The 17,120-nt window shown below is 34.6% G+C and overlaps 1 protein-coding gene across 5 annotated transcripts in view; it reads right to left on the bottom strand.

Annotated features, from left to right (window-relative positions):
- PCLO (piccolo presynaptic cytomatrix protein) overlaps nt 1–17,120 on the bottom strand; it is a 623,741-nt gene that overhangs the window by 258,767 nt on the left and 347,854 nt on the right. For all 5 annotated transcript variants that reach the window (XM_056799474.1, XM_056799475.1, XM_007504012.3 and 2 more), the window contains exons 8-9: nt 15,773–15,909; nt 2,778–2,859 (exon numbers count right to left, since the gene is read on the bottom strand). In XM_056799474.1, coding sequence (XP_056655452.1) covers nt 2,778–2,859; nt 15,773–15,909 — 219 coding nt within the window. The remainder of the gene's footprint in view (nt 1–2,777; nt 2,860–15,772; nt 15,910–17,120) is intronic.

Below are 17,120 nucleotides of genomic sequence, written 5' to 3'. Positions count from 1 at the left end.
AGAAATTGATAATGAAGTAAGCAGAGGGAGAATAATTGATAACATCAATATTATAATAATGAACAATTTAGAGAATTTATAAAGTGATGAATAAACTGAACAGATGTGGAACAATTTATACAATAATAAACATATGAAAAATAAACAACTAGTAAATCACAGAGTCAAGAGTTAAATACATGCCTTTTGACCAAAGCTATAACCTGACAAGAGGAAGCATTAGGATTGGGGCAAGACATAGAAACAGAATATGAAACAATCAATAAAAAGCAAACACTCAGTGAAGGGGAATGAACATTGACATTGTCCTCTTGAATGAAGAGGACAAAGATCTCCAAGTACCAGGTTGAGGATCTCCTGGAGAAGCTGATTCAGTGAGGGGAAAGGGTAAGTAGGTTTCTATTTTAACTAGTAATCCTTGCTAACTACATGTTAAGCTCTAATGTTTCTACCCTAATGAGAATCCAAGTTCTATCTAAATTTTCTACCCTGGTAAAAATCCCAGCTTCTTAGTTATGACTCTGCTTTTCATTCTCAGTTCATTGTCATTTCTATTGCTTCACACAAGGTTAAAATTTCTTCTACCTATTTATTTGTTATAAAAATTGGTTTTGTTATTTAAAAAAAACACAGGGCATTTCTCCTTATTTTTCATATTAGATGGTTTTCATCAAACATAAACTTTTTCAAGTTTTAGATGAATTTAGCTTAGGACATCCAAATACATGGTGTTACAGATAATTGCAGTCTTTGGTCAAGATGGCCAGATAAATGGCCAAATTGATGTATTTATTGGAGGGGGGGTGTGGAGTAATTATTTCAGGTCAAGTCTTTTTCAGCATTCCTATATGTAGACATGGTAAGAATCCAAGGATTCTAAATGATACATTGCATAATATTTAGACCTTCCTCAATCTCGCTGAAAAAAAAAATAGAAGTAGAAGAAATTGAATTGTGTTTGAAGCAAAGCAAATATTTTGATAAAATTTCTAGTATGTTTAGAATTTAAAAGAATATAGCATATGCTACTATATGCCATATATGATAAATATCATATTATTTTTAAATGAACTGCAGTTAAATCCCAAAATATGAGAATAGAAGAATCATATAAGTAGAATTCTTCATTTTAAAAAATGGAACAGATCATAGTATTCCTCTACTCTACAGATAGCATAAAAATAAATGCAACATCCAGAAAACCAACAAAAGAATGTATGCTGCAGGGAAAAAATAAAAATATTTTAAGATTTCATATTCCAACTGATAAAAAAGACCACTATTTTGCAAAGCTGGAAAATATACTGTCGATTTTCTTTATGAATTAAAGGGGGCTTTAGTAGATTGTAGCAAGTAATTATTTGTGGGTTTTGATATTCACTTTTGAAATTTTTATCAGTATTTAAAAGATATTCAAAATTAGAACAAAATTATGAAAGCCAGAATTATATGTCTGAGAGATGACCACATATCTTAAAGGGAAAAAAATGCCATCTAATCAATCCTCCTCTTATAAAAACAAGTAACAGATTTTATTACTAAAATGTTTATGAAACAATGATTGGCATTCATTTCCTGCTACATCCCATTAAGAGGCAAAATAAAGAAATACCCATAAAAAGTTTTAAAGGATGCATATACATTACAATATTAGTATTACCATCACTGCATACATGTCCAGAAGTACCAAGTATATAACACATTCTTAATATTACTATCACTATACAGACATGTTCAGAAATGCCAAATATATTTCAATATATGCATTTATGACTGCAAATGTAAGTTTTTATTAATCATCATCATCATCATCATCATCATCCTTATGAGGCTTGGCATAAGGTTTGAAAAGCCCTTTCTTTACAAGTATTATATAAGTGGTATTATATGTACTTACATGTATTATATAATTTAAGATTACAAACAATTCACTGAATCATTGGATTCAAAAATAGAGAGATCTTACAGATCACCCACTTCCTTCTTACCCTGAATTACAAATTAAGAAATGAAAGTTCATAGTAGTTACCCTAAATCACAGAGGTAGTAAGTAATAGAGTCCTGATTTGAACTAGATTATTAAATTCTGAATCCATGACCCATTTTACTACATCATGCTGTCTTTTTAATTATGTGCGCACATTTAAATAATTTCTCCTCTCTGATATTTTCCAAGCTTTCTATTGATATTCAGTTTGATATCTTTCTTTTAGATGAAGTAGCCTAACAGTTACAAAGACAATGTCCTTTTCAAAAAGTTCTCCAATTTATACATTAGTGAAGAAAGTCATATTTCCACAGTACTGGTCAGGTTCTATCCATCCAATATATAAACATTTCTTTGGGGAGCTAAAATTCCATAAATCCATCCTTAAATTTATAAAAGGCCAACAACCAATTTGATTGATATTTTTATTGAATTAATCATTTGTTTGGGATAAAAAGATTATTATCTAGATTCTTATAAGATGAAGGAAATGTATGATGACATATGAACTAAGTTTCTTTATAAATTGTAAGATATTCTAAATCCATAGACAACAAATAATATTTTATGATGATACTGACTTAAACATGTGGACAATACTGATGATTATTTTTCATGGATTTAACTATTCAGAATCCTGATCCAGTCATGTGTTTGCTTGTTTCTGAAAAAAATAATGCTTAATAAATATAACCAGAATCCATTTAATTCTGTCATCCAGAAAGAAATATGAATGTATACCACTTGTTAATATTTTAAGCAAATCATTGGGTTATTCATTTAGCTTTACCTGAAACTGTATGATCCTTAAGGTCTCTCATTATTTTTATTCTTGCATGAGGAAAGATGTACTGTGTAGGCTTCCCATTCATCTGAGGAACATAAGACATACATGTTACAAAATATAGTATCGACTTAAGTAATACTTTAGTCTCTCTCTATATGTAAGTTATTGGTTAATTTCATAATGCTCTCATAAGTCAGTGGCAAATAAATTAGCATTTTGTGGCACAGCTTTAAAAATTACATAGTAATTGTTAGAATTGGTTTTTGTTTTGTTTCATAAGGACATTTTGGATTTTAAAAATATTTTCCTTTTTAATTATAGTCTATGCTCATCAAATAACAAATTATTAGAGAATAGTGTATTTCCTAAGAAAATGGTGGTTTATTACTTGACTTTAAAAGTCTATCACTTAACTATTAGAAAATAAAGTGAGTGTGTAAAAAGAAGTGATTTTAAAGCTGTGACTTTTCTACTTTGAGTTCAGAGAGGGGGAAAATGAAATTTTAAGAAAAATTTTAAAATTTTCTAAGTCAAAAAGTAGGACAAGCTGAGTTCCTACTACTAAGTATATTAAAATGAATCCCACAACTTTTTTTTTCTGTACCAACTTCTTTTCTGTATTCCACATCAAGTCTAGATGAAATAAAACTGAGAATTGTGGTCTTTACATTAAATTTTAAAGTCAGGATGGAAAAAAGTTCTTGACAGTTTAGAACATTTGTTGCATTTAAATAAGATCAAACTCAACAGGTAGATATATTAAGGTACATGAGAGTTCAAAAATAAACTTCACTGCTGCCATCTCAGAAAGGTAAAATTAGACATCAATGTGTCAGGAAAAAAATGTCGGTTTTAGCAGACTGCAATATCAATGAGTCAACAAAATGACACAGCAGCCAAAAGAAGCTAACATTATCTTGGGCAGCAAAAAGAAAGGCCTCTAAGAATTAGGATCCACATCATATAAGAAACTTTCTAAGATAATGGTGATGTTTAGCCTGAGGTAGAGAAAACTGGCTGGGGGGAGATGCATAAAACCATACACAAATATTTGAAAAGCTTTGCCTATGGAAAAAGGATTAGATGTTCTGATTGACACCAAAGAAAAGAATAAAAAACAATGGGCAGAATTTTTAAAGAGAAAGATTTAAACTTGAAGCATACTTTCAGATGCCTCACAGACAAAGAGTTTTCCTCCCAGGGATTTTCTAAGAGACTGAATGACCACCTAGAAAGATACATACATATATGTATTTGTATTTGTATTTGTCTCTATTTGACCAGCTATAGAATTATAGGATCATATTGAAGATTTAAAAAAAAATATAAGTTGGCTAATATGATCACTGAAGTCTATTCCCATTCCAAGAAATGCTGTGTTTTCAAATTTCACTGCTTATAGGTAATTTCTACCTGGATGTACTAGTCATTCTTCAAAATCAGTTTGTCCCAAACTCAACTGATTATCATTCCTCCAAACCTGTTTCTCTTTTTGACTTTATTATTTCTGTCTTCCATGTACACATTACTCTGAGTTATCTTTGACATTTCTTCATCCTTCATGCCCCAAATCCAACCCATTACCAAGTCCCACAACTATTGCCTCAAATACATCACAAAATCAATTCCCTTTATTGTCACAGTAAAGGGCCTCATTAAGCCCTATATGATTCCTCGTATTGGATCCCTAAGTCTTCTCATCTTTTATCTTATCCATCTATACCACTGTCAGATTGTGTTGGAATCACAGACACTATCATTTTACTTGACTGATAAAAAAATCTGACATATCTATCTTTTGTTTTGGAAGGTTCAGGTTTAGATGGAATTAATTATAACATAAACATTGAATATGAATCGAAGATTTTGGAGAAGCAAGCCGCTCACAGAGACTTTAACTATGGATTCTTTCCTTGGTACTGGTGAATAACTTACATGAATTTATATCTGCTTGCTTAATTCTATGAAATGAGAAAACTGAAGGCTAGGTAGGATTTGAACACATATCTTCTATTCTTTATTCAGGGCTTTCCTTCCTGTATTTCTTTTCTAGGCTTTTTGAGCAAAACATTAAGGTTGAATTTTGTTCCACTCAGTCAAATATTAAAAACATAAGAAAAAACAAACTAGCAATGACATAGGCTGATCTAGAAAATCACCTGCAAAATATTGGTTATTTCTTTCTAATATTTTCATCAAAAACATCTTCAAAACATGCATGGACTATTTTGATAATGACTTCTTAGAAATGAGGAAGAAAGTTGACCTTTTCTTCCAAAATGGCTATCAGCTCTGTTGGAAACAAATAACACCAACCTATTTTCTGTTACCTTATTTTTTGTTGGAAAAAAAATCATCTATAAACTTTGCTACTCTTTTGTAATGATCATTTCTCTGAAATATCTTAAAAAAAAACAGTCCCTGGGGCTCATTAAAGTAACTTCCTAAACAATCAGGTTTAACATTCAACCTAATTTCATCTTCTTAGTTGTCATTGTCACCTCTTCACCTTAATTGATTACTAAGGTGGTAGATCAGAAATGGGTTGGTTATATTATTGTTACTGATGAAAATAGCTCATTCCATAACCACTGTCAAATATATTAAAATTCATGTTTGCTGTACTACTTGTAGTTTCTTCTATTAAACCCTCTCAAGATGATGTCCTAACTTAGTTGAATTGAGTACCAATCTCTCAGACAGCTGACTTTATCCTCAATTATTCCTCACTGTCTGCTACCAATTTTAGATAATTTTTTAAATGAGTTTGTACTGGTATTGCTTGTGTCCTAAACATATCTTTGTTTTGAGGAAGTTAAGCATTTAAAGTCTGGAGTATATTTTGGAAGCTTCCTTATTATTCTGGTGATGTCTGCATGTTAAAATGTTTTTTTAAATCTTTAATTTTCTCTTGCACATTTTTTGAACTGAAAGCTTATTTAACAGGTTGGGATAGAGGTTCTATATTTATGTGAATTGAGATACAAGTTAAATTAATTGTTATTTCATTTGGTATTTATTATATCTAGAAGCTTCAGATTATATTCTTTTTAAAGGTTTTTTAAATATCAAAATAATTTTTAAGTATAGCCCTTTACTGTCTTATAATATTGTATATATACCTTTCCATTGTAACAAATAGCAAAACAAACAAAAATCGGTTAAGAAAAAGCAACCAACATAGGTATTATGCCTGAAAACTTCTCTCCATCTTCTACAATGCATGTTAGTATATAAGTTATAACTGCCTTTCTGGTAGCATGTTTGCTTACAAACATCATGATCAGTACAAGGAAAAAAAAGGCCCATCGAAATCAGCTCTATTTTTTTCTTTTCTCAAAAAAAAAAAGTGTGTGTGTCACCCATAACAATAAGTTTATCATTAAATATATGATATATTTTATCTGTTTTATGTTAAATTTGGGTGTTAGAAAATAAACTCATAATGCTTTTAGAAAATAAGAATAGCTGAAAGTTATATATTCCTTTAAGTTTTGCACAGAACTTTTCATATATTCATTCATATGATGGCCACAACAAATCCCTAAATTAGGTGTTGTTATTATCTGTACTTTATTTATGGAGGAAATAGTCTAAGAGGTTAAAATGACTTGCCAACCATGATCACAATAAAAATATGTGTCTAAGGCAGTTTTAAAATTCAAGTATTCCTAATTCCAAAGTCAATATTTAATCCACTGCACCAATCAGCTAGTAATCCAGAAAATCTAATTGCTATGTGAGTCTTATTGCCTGATGCCCTGTCACTATTTTATCATATTGATTCTGATATTGTAAATAGGGTGGCACATGAGAATAAAGGTAATTTTGCTTCTTCCAAAAATTAATCTAATAGGTCAAATAGGATACCCTCTATTCCATTAGAGGACTTATACTTATTCTGAGACTAGATAAACCCAGGATATGAGGCTATCAACAGGCTCATACTCAAGATGCTAAAATCAAACAGAGTTTGAGCTGAAATACCTTTGAAAATCAGTCACCTCAAGACCATGAAAATGTATTTAAATAACAAAACATGGCCCTTAATTGTACTAGTGTCCTCTTTTCAAAGCAGACATACATCCAGAGACATTTTAATGTTTCATGAATCCTAGCACTTGACTGATATTATTGGCAAGAGATTCAATGAATTGTATTCATATATATGAACCCTTTACTCATTCAAGATATCTTGTATTTAAAAGGTATTACTAATAGTGTTATCCATCATATATTGTATTTTTATTTAAGGTAGAATAATAAACCCATAAAGCTACTGTGATAAGTATATAAATTCAATTCTCATTCCTGAGGCTTGAATATAAGAAATGAATTGATTTTTCCATCTCTTCCTACTTGGCTAAAAGAGTTACCAAAAAAACCACATAAATTAAATAATGAAAACTTCTGCATCACATTAAATGGAACTTTATTCTCTTAACAGTCTAATTCAATAGAAAAAGTTAAATTTGGTCATTATTTTAAGATAAAACATTATTTTATCAATATGTACAGTTTCCTTTAAATAATACTCTTGGGGTTGGTCATTAGAAAGATTCATGATTTTTAAAATAACTATTATAATTACATTTTATTATTTAAGTAGACATACATTTTATTACTTACCATTTAAAAATATGTTTAATTATACTGTGAAAGCCAAACAACTGTAGTATGTTGAATTTAGATCAAGAGGGAGAGATACAGTTATAAACCACACAATTCAGAGTCAAATGAGAGAGGAATCATTCAGGTTGTACCCTCAGGAAAATGATGTGACCAAATTGTTCTTAAACTAATTGGTTGCAATCAAAAGTTGATTATAACCTTGATATTAAGCCTGAAGTTATGTGTTCATTTCAATGAATCTAATCATTACCTATATTCTACTTATAGAAGTAGCAAGCTGAAGTAGTTCTCTAGAAAATGAAACAGAAAATATCATTAATAAATACTTGGCCGGAATATTAGAGGAAGTCTGCATGGTAAAAAATATTTGATTGAAAAATCAACAAATCTCAGTTAATAAAAATAATTCATATTAACTCCTTCAGTCATTGTCATTGTTAACTTTATAACTGCAAATATTTCTTATTAGCTAAATTATCCAAATTGACATGCAACACTGATTGGATTACACTTTACATTGTTAGGGCAAATGTATCAACTAAAAGTCAGCTTTCATTTCATTTCATTCACCTCCTAAATTTATTTAATTTAATGAAAGTTATTTGTGAAAATATGATTCTAAGATAAATAGAAAGATATTATAGAACATATAGAAATGTATCACTCAAATTAGTACTAATACTTTTAATTCTATATTTATTTATTGAATGGAGGATCATGACTCTAGGGCTCTAGAAAGCAACAGATCAAGTCAGACACTGAACTATGCCAGTGGAGAATTAACACAAATGTTCCCCATTAAGATCAATTGTCTAATATACCATTATCATTATGCTGGGGTTAGGTGAACCAGTGCAATTTTGTTTGGACAGGAACTTTATAAAAACATTAGCCATTATTAACTATAGACAAAGGCAGCTTTTATTAAATATTTTGGAAGATATATATTATTTTCCTTTTTTCCTGAACCCCATTCAGAAATTTTATTACTGAATCTAAGAGTATACACAGTTTTGTAATCTCTGGGTGTAATTCTAAATTGCTCTCCAAAATGGTTGAATCAGTTCACAGCTCCAACAACATTCCCTATTTTCCACATCCTCTATAATATTTGTCCTCTGCCTTTTTGTCATTTTATTCAATCTGATGGATGTGAGATGATATCTCAGAATTGTTTTGCTTTGCATTTCTTTAATTGGAATTGCTTTAGAGCACTTTTGTATCTAGCTATATAAAATTTTGAATGAAGAAACCAGTCAAATATTTATACTTAATAAAATCTAGCAATTATATAATACTTTAAGGTTTGAAAAAATTACTTTATATGAGTAAACTCATGTAATCCTTACAACTATGTGAAGTTTACAATTATTACTACCATTTTCCTGATAAGAATATTGGGGTTGAGAATGGATAAATCACTTACCCAGGTTCATATAGCTAAGAAGGGATTGAGGTTGAATTTGAATTCTGGTCTTTCTGACTCCGGTTCTAAAACTTTATCTACTGTGGCACATTACTAATTTCCTGGGAAGAGTGATGCTAATATATATGTAAGGGGAAACAAATCTGTATGATTCACAACAAAATGTAACTCTTCCTTCCATATCTATATTATGTGAATGAATTAGAAAGTGTTTTCCTGCAAAGTAATTAAGGTAGGAATATATACTAATATAAATGCTGTTTATGCAGGTCAATAATATTTATATTATTGGAACATTTAAATATTGTTTTGTTTTTGTCAGTGTTTTGTATCCCTAGACAGGGAAGTAAAAACAAAAAATAAACCAAAATCAGAAAAAAACCCTTAAGGAAGACTTGAAGAAAAAAAAACAACAACAACTACATACACATCTATATACCTGAATTCTATCACTAAATAGTGATAGAATTAATTTCTTAGAATTAAAAAACATTCAATAGGGACAAACTGATTTTGAAAAATACATTTGCCAATGTATTTGTCATTAAATGAAAAGTTAAGTCAATTCAAATGACTTATAATTCAGATATTTAGGCAGATTTGCCTTATTCATTTAGTTTTGACACAAAAGGGTAAGGGAGAAATAAGGCCCAGAGCATAGATATGGGATAGATTAGGAACAAAAAGAATTAGGAAAAACTAGTGGGAAAAAATTCATTCATCAGCTGAGATGGTCATATCATAAGAAATAAAGAGCAAAGGTTGCAAGTGATGACAACTGAGTAATACAAGGAAGTGGAGGAATTTCGAAACAGAAAAACAAATAAGAAAATATAATCATGAACCAAAAAGTTGATAAAACTGCCTATAAATAAAGAAAACTTTAAAAAACATGACTAAGACTTTAATTAATTGGAGATATGAATGCATATAAAAGATTAATCTTGGATCTAGGAAAATCTGAATTCAAGTTCTGTCTCTGCCAGAAGCTAACTTTCTGACCATGGGCATTTCACTTAGCTTTAATTATCTTACTATGATTTAAAGTTAAAGAATATCAGGACTACTTCATTTAGAGTATTGCCACACTGACAAGGTCTTCTATTAATGAAGCCACAAGTCTGATAAAAAATAAAACAAAACAAAAACAAAAAATAGAATTGTTTGAAGTGATTATCTGATTGGGTAATGGATCAATTTATCAAAATTAGGCTGGGATGAATAGATAAGTAATCTCTTTTTTTGTCTTTGTCTCTCTCTTTGTTGTCATAAACTATCACCCACTTTAATATTTAGTCCGTTTTGCAAAGAATTTTGTTGTTGTTTGGCACTAGGGGGCTTATTGGGGTAGTTTTCTATCACAAAGCTTGTTTGCATATGCTAAGCAGAGAACTGAAACAATTTCCCAGACTATTCAAATTTGGAATATTTCATTTGATTTCTCCTTCAGCACATAGGAAAAGGATTAAACAGACTAAATTTTGTTTCACATTAGTCATTTTGCTTAGTTTCCTTATGTTGGCACTATTAAGCTAGATATAGGAAATTATGTTTGTGAGATATTCTTGTGTGAAAAAATATTGTATTCCAATAGGAATGTGTGGTGGCTCGGTGATACGGTAGATAAAATATTAGATCTGGGACCTGAAAAGGCTAAGTTCAAATACCACCTCAGACCCTTATTAGTTGTATGATGCTGGGCAAGTCAGTAAACCTCTAACAGTCTCGGTTTCTTCACATATAAAATGGAGATAAAAATACCACTAACTTAACAAAATTATTGTTAGAATCAGAGATGCTACTTATTGAGCACTTTCCACAGTACCTGCAATGTAATTGGTGCTTAATAAATGCTTGTTTCCCCATTTAACATTGGTGAGGTTTTTCCTTTAACTTTAAATTATAATTTTTAAATTGTTTCCTTTAAAATTAAAAAAAAAACATATTTTGAGGAAATATATGTACCTTTAAAACATATTATTTTCTTGGTTTGCACCTAAAAATGGACTTCTTTCTATTAATTTGAAAATTCCCATGGAAATCCCATGAATAATTATAGAACTAGTAATCATGAGTGGGGTGTATGGGGTGTTTAGGGAAGGGTAGTATCTCTGGTATGGAGGGCAGCTCTCCAGCCTCTGACCCCCACCTGACACCCAGCTCTCACTTGTGGCTCCTAGTAGCTGCTAGCATGTGGCAGCGGCCATACCCCGGGCAACGACTTCGACAGGCCGGCTAAACCTTGTGAGGGGAGCCATCGGGTCGTCGACCCCTGGTGAACCAGAGCGTTGCTCATGTGAAGACAACTTCGGCTGAACAGACGGAAGAAACCAATAAAAAGGTTCAAAGGCTGAGATGGCAACGCAGCAAAGCACTGTGGAGTGCTCAGGGCATGTTGGAGCACAAAGGACAACACCGCCATCCAATGCAGCTGAGGAAGTCTCCAGGTGTAACGACTTTTCTTGCCACTGGACCCAGGCTTCCAATGCCGAGAGGGTGGGACTGTCTCAGTGCACCGACTTTTCCACTTAAATCTCCATGCACAAGTGTCTTTGTGCACACTCATCTATCCTGACCCCGTCCACCCTCTTCAAGACCTGCGGCGATGGGGGAGTGGCGACGCAACAGGTGGAGGTGACCACTGGCAGTTGTAGTCACGATCCTGCACGTAGGCGGCCCACGGACCAGTGGTCGCTCGGCCCTGTGGGCAGCAGGGACGTTCGGCAGCATCCTGGGCGACTGAGCAGCCCTCTCTAGGACAGCACTGCTCACCCTAATCAAGGGAGGGGACTAGAAAAGGTGTCCCAAACATTGCCTGCCCTACAAACACCCGGTCAGCACACCGCAACTAGCGGGTCATCCCTTTAAGCAGTCGAAACCAAAGAAAACATAATACAAAGAAACTCCTACTAGGAGCATGGAACATCAGGATATTACTTGATAGAGAGAACACCCCAAGACCTGAGAGAAGAACAGCTCTAATCGGTAAAGAACTGGCGCGATATAACATCGACATGGCAGCCTTAAGCGAAACACGCTTACCAGAAGAGGGATCACTCAGTGAACCCACCACTGGATACACCTTCTTCTGGAAAGGTAGAGCCTCAAATGAAGACAGAATCCACGGTGTTGGCCTGGCCACCAAGACCAGTTTGCTCAAACAGCTGCCAGACTTGCCTGTGGGCATCAGCGAGAGGCTCATGAAGATCCGTTTACCTCTCAGCAAAGACCGGTATGCCACAATCATCAGTGCATATGCCCCAACACTGACCAGCACAGAGGAGACCATCGAGCAGTTCTACTCTGACCTGAGTGCCGTCCTGCACTCAGTGCCCACAAATGACAAGCTGATACTACTGGGAGACTTCAATGCCCACGTTGGCCAGGACCTTGAAAGACGGAAAGGAGTGCTCGGCAAACACGGCGTGGGCAAAATGAACAACAACGGCCTACTGCTACTCAGCAAATGCTCAGAGTTTGAACTCACCATCACGAACACTGTCTTCAGAATGGCAAACAAATATAAAACAACGTGGATGCAACCACAATCAAAACAGTGGAATCTCATTGATCACATCATTGTACACAGGCGAGACATCCAGGATGTAAAAATCACCAGAGCCATGAGAGGAGCTGAATGCTGGACAGATCACCGATTGGTTAGAGCGACTCTACAAATGTGCATTGTGCCTCGCCATCCAAAACGCGCCCAGAAAGTTCTCACAATTTACAACATGAGTTGTCTTAGAGATCCATCTTATTTGCAAACATTCCAATCCTGCCTGGACAACAAGCTATCTGCCAAGGGATCACTCACTAGAAGCTCAACCGAGAAATGGAACCTGTTCAGAGACGCAGTGAAGGAAACAGTCCTAGGCCCCAAACAATGCAACCACAGGACTGGTTCCACGAGAACAACACTGCTATTGAAGACCTATTGAGCAAAAAGAACAAAGCCTTTATGGAGTGGCAAAATAACCCAAATTCTGCTCCTAAAAAGGACAGATTCAAGTTTCTCCAAGCCACGGCGCAGTGTGAGATCAGGAAGATGCAAGACTGGTGGTGGGAAAAAAAGGCAGAAGAAATCCAGCACTTTGCTGACACGAAAAACTACAAACAATTTTTCAGTGCCCTCAAGACTGTCGATGGGCCATTAAAACCCACCACCACTCCCTTGCTATCCTCTGAAGGTGACACTCTCATAAAAGATAAAAAAGGCATCAGCAACAGGCGGAAAGAACACTTCAGTCACCTTCTCAACCATCCCTCTTCAGTCGACCAAAGCGCCCTTGACCAGATCCCCCAAAAGCGTACCATTGAACAACTTGACGACCCTCCTTCAATAGAGGAAGTCTAAAAAGCCAATAAACAAATGAGTGCAGGCAAGGCACCTGGTAAAGACGGGATCCCAACCGAGGTGTACAAGGCCTTAAATGGAAAGGCGCTCCAGGCATTCCACATAGTGCTGACCAGCATATGGGAAGAGGAAGACATGCCCCCAGAACTCAAAGATGCCTCCATAGTAGCCCTGTACAAGAACAAAGGCTCATGAGCAGCCTGTGACAACTACAGAGGCATCTCACTACTCTCTACTGCCGGAAAGATCCTCGCCCGTGTTATACTCAACAGACTCCTGTCATCTGTTTCAGAGCAGAACTTGCCTGAATCACAATGTGGCTTCCAACCAGATCACAGCACCATCTACATGGTCTTCATGGTGAGGCAAATGCAGGAAAAATGCCTTGAGCAGAACCTGAGTCTCTACATTGTCTTCATAGACCTGACAAAGGCGTTCGATACAGTGAACAGGGACGCATTGTGGATGATCCTCCGCAAGCTCAGTTACCCAGCAAAATTCGTCAAACTGATCCAGCTCTTTCATGTCGACAAGACAGGGGAAGTCCTATCTGGTGGAGAGACTTCCGATCACTTCAACATCTCTAATGGCTTGAAACAAGGCTGTGTCCTCGCTCCGGTGCTATTCAACTTATACTTCACCCAAGTATTACGACATGCTGTGATGAATCTAGACCTGGGCATCTACATCAAATACCGACTGGATGGCTCACTATTCGACCTTCGCCGCCTGACTGCAAAAACAAAGACAACAGAAAGACTCATCCTGGAAGCTCTCTTTGCAGATGACTGTACTCTCATGGCTCACCAAGAAAATCATCTCCAAACCATTGTGGACAGCTTCTCTACAGCAACAAAACTGTTTGGCCTGACTATCAGCCTCAGCAAAACAGAGGTGCTGTTCCAACCTGCACCAGGGAGGTCAACGAACCAGCCGTGCATTACAATCGACAGCACGCAGCTTTCTAACATCAACACTTTCAAGTACCTGGGCAGCTCCATCGCCAATGACGGGTCCCTAGACCACGAGATTAATGCCAGGATCCAAAAGGCCAGCCAGGCACTCGGGCGGCTGCGCTGCAAAGTCCTCCAACACAGCGGTGTAAGCACTGCGACGAAGCTCAAAGTGTACAACGCAGTGGTCCTCAGCTCGCTCCTGTTCGGTGGCGAGACATGGACACTGTACCGGGAGCACATGAAACAGCTGGAGCAATTCCACCAACGCTCCCTCCGGTCAATCATGAGGATCCGATGGCAGGACCGAATTACCAACCAGGAAGTCCTCGACAGAGCCAACTCCACCAGCATCGAAGTCATGGTCCTCAAAACCCAGCTACGAAGGTCTGGACACGTCATCCGCATGGACCCACAGCGAATACCAAGACAGGTATTCTATGGTGAACTGTCAGCTGGACTCAGGAAACAAGGCCGACCAAAGAAAAGATTCAAGGATCAGCTAAAGTCCAACTTGAAGTGGGCTGGCATTACACCAAAGCAACTAGAACTCGCTGCCTCTGACAGAAGCAGCTGGCGAACCCACATTCACCATGCTGCCACCACCTCTGAAGATGAGCAATGTTGACGTCTTGCCGCTGTGCATGAATGCGGACACCAGGCCAGAACCGCATCTCCCATAACAACTGGCGTCCCATGCCCCATGTGCCACAAACTCTGTGCCTCAGTCTTTAGACTTCAAAGCCACATGAGGGTACATCAATAGATGAGAATGCACAAAGACAATCGTCATTCTCGGTCACCGAGAGACTACCACTAACTAATCATGAGTAATGATAGATAAATAAGTTTAAAATCTTAATAGCTGATTAGGAAAATCATATTCTCAAACTTATCATACAAGTTCCTAGTGAGGAATATTAAAATACTAAAGAACAACTACTACTACAATATCTTTGCTAAAAAAATTCTAGATGTGGTCACAAAAAGTCTGAGAGTTTGATATGACTCTAAATGTCTGAAGAGGAACAAAGAGTAAATAGCATAGAGTCAAAGAGTAATATGTGAATGAATGAATGAAAATGATGGGTTAAATATCTTTGGTTTATATTTTTGTTTCAATGAATGCTAGAAATGGATTATTGACAAAGAAAGACTAAAGAAACATTGGAATTTTTAGCTACCACATTCTTGCTTTTTATTTATTCTATTTGAACTGAAGCTGGAGTTCAAGTTGATCTAAAGTTAATTTTGGACAATAATATTATTCAGGAGCCCTTTTTCACAAAGTAAGCAGCATGTCAAGGTAAATAATTTTTTCTAAATAATTTTTTAAAATTAACACAAATTATCTGGTATTATAATAATAGAATAATGTTTCCTTATTAAATCTATTATGTTATGGATATGTAATGATTATATAATGCATTATAGGATGCAATTGCTATTATTAATTGCAACAAAGTGATTTTAATATAGGCAGGTTCACATGATATGTCAATCCTTTTTCTTTTTTAGTAAGAATTATAAAGTATCAAATTGTAACTTCATTAGTATAATTCCATTTCAATTTAAGAAAATTGAGCTAATTTGAACTTTTAAAATAAAGATAATTAAATGAAGAACTTACTTGTTCTTGATGTTGGCTTAGTGGTCTTGAGTGAATCAGTCTTTCTGGAAGTTTCCGGTCAAGACCATGTCCATTTTCTAAACGAGTTTCTCTGGGCTTGTCAAACCAATCTGTTTCCTCACGACGTAGGTGATAGGCTTTGGAAACCAAGGAAATGTCAAAAATCCAACCCAGATGAACAGAGTAGAAGAGAGGGCAAAAGATGACCCATAATAAAAACATGCATTTTCAAAATTGCTCATGCAGCTAAAATACAAGTTCTAGTAAGAGCAAGACAGGTATTTGAAGATACCAATAATAAAATCCACTAAAATAGGGTACCACTATGGAATAATAGGAGAGAATTATTATAAGTGTTAAATAATATTGTATTTAAAGATTCCTATTGGATGACTTTATACATGGAAAAATCTTAGGGAACATTTTTATATAGTAATGATTTAGGTGATGTTAATATTCATTAGGCTTTCCTATATTTTCAAATTAGAAATTAGAAATATAAAGCAAAATTTTCACAATTTAATTTTGTCTTCTCAAAATCTTATAGAAAAGCTTTTATGTTAATGTTATTCTCAATATAAGCTTTTCACTAATCCTACTGTAGGTAGGAAGGAGTCTTCTAGTTCTCTTTTTTCTTTATCACCATCTTTTCTGTCATTTCTTTTAACCTGATAAGAGATAAAATTTGATTCATTATATATTCTATGCCTTTCTTTAGAGCCATTAAACATATCAGAGAACCAGAATTCCAATTTTGTTTTATGTGCTTTTAAATAACTACTTAATGTGATTAATTGAAATTTCTATCTGGTGTTTAATTTTGCTCAATTTCCCAGTTTTCAGTTACATATAACATAATTTTGGAAAACACGTATGATATAAAACAAACCAAGTAATCTATGGGAAAAAGATATCGTCTTTGTTGGAAAGCAGTCTGACAGGATAAATTTCCTAATATTATCCAGCTTATATGTCTCTGCCTCCCAATTTAATCAGAAAATAGCAAACGTCCATCTTTAGTTTATTTTTTAACTCTATTGCTGCTATTATGATGTGAATTCCAATAATTCCTTGTACTTAATCGAAAGAATGTATATTAATATATCATGATAATCTGTGCTACATATAATACATTGTCAAATCATTATTCTTGGAGATGAGGTCAATGAATACTATATATTAGTTTCCCTAATGCACTTATAATGCTATTTGTATTACATTAAGAAATAATAATATTGCAAGCATTAAAAATATGCCAAATATAAAACTTCTTTCTGGCCTTGAGAACTGGGTCATTGACATTCAAACCAGATTCAATTGTGTACTTCTAGTTTATTTTATATGAGTT

This window comes from Monodelphis domestica, chromosome 5, assembly GCF_027887165.1.
Source record: "Monodelphis domestica isolate mMonDom1 chromosome 5, mMonDom1.pri, whole genome shotgun sequence".
NCBI classification, from domain to species: Eukaryota; Metazoa; Chordata; class Mammalia; order Didelphimorphia; family Didelphidae; genus Monodelphis; species Monodelphis domestica.
This window is presented reverse-complemented; position numbering and strand designations above follow the sequence as displayed.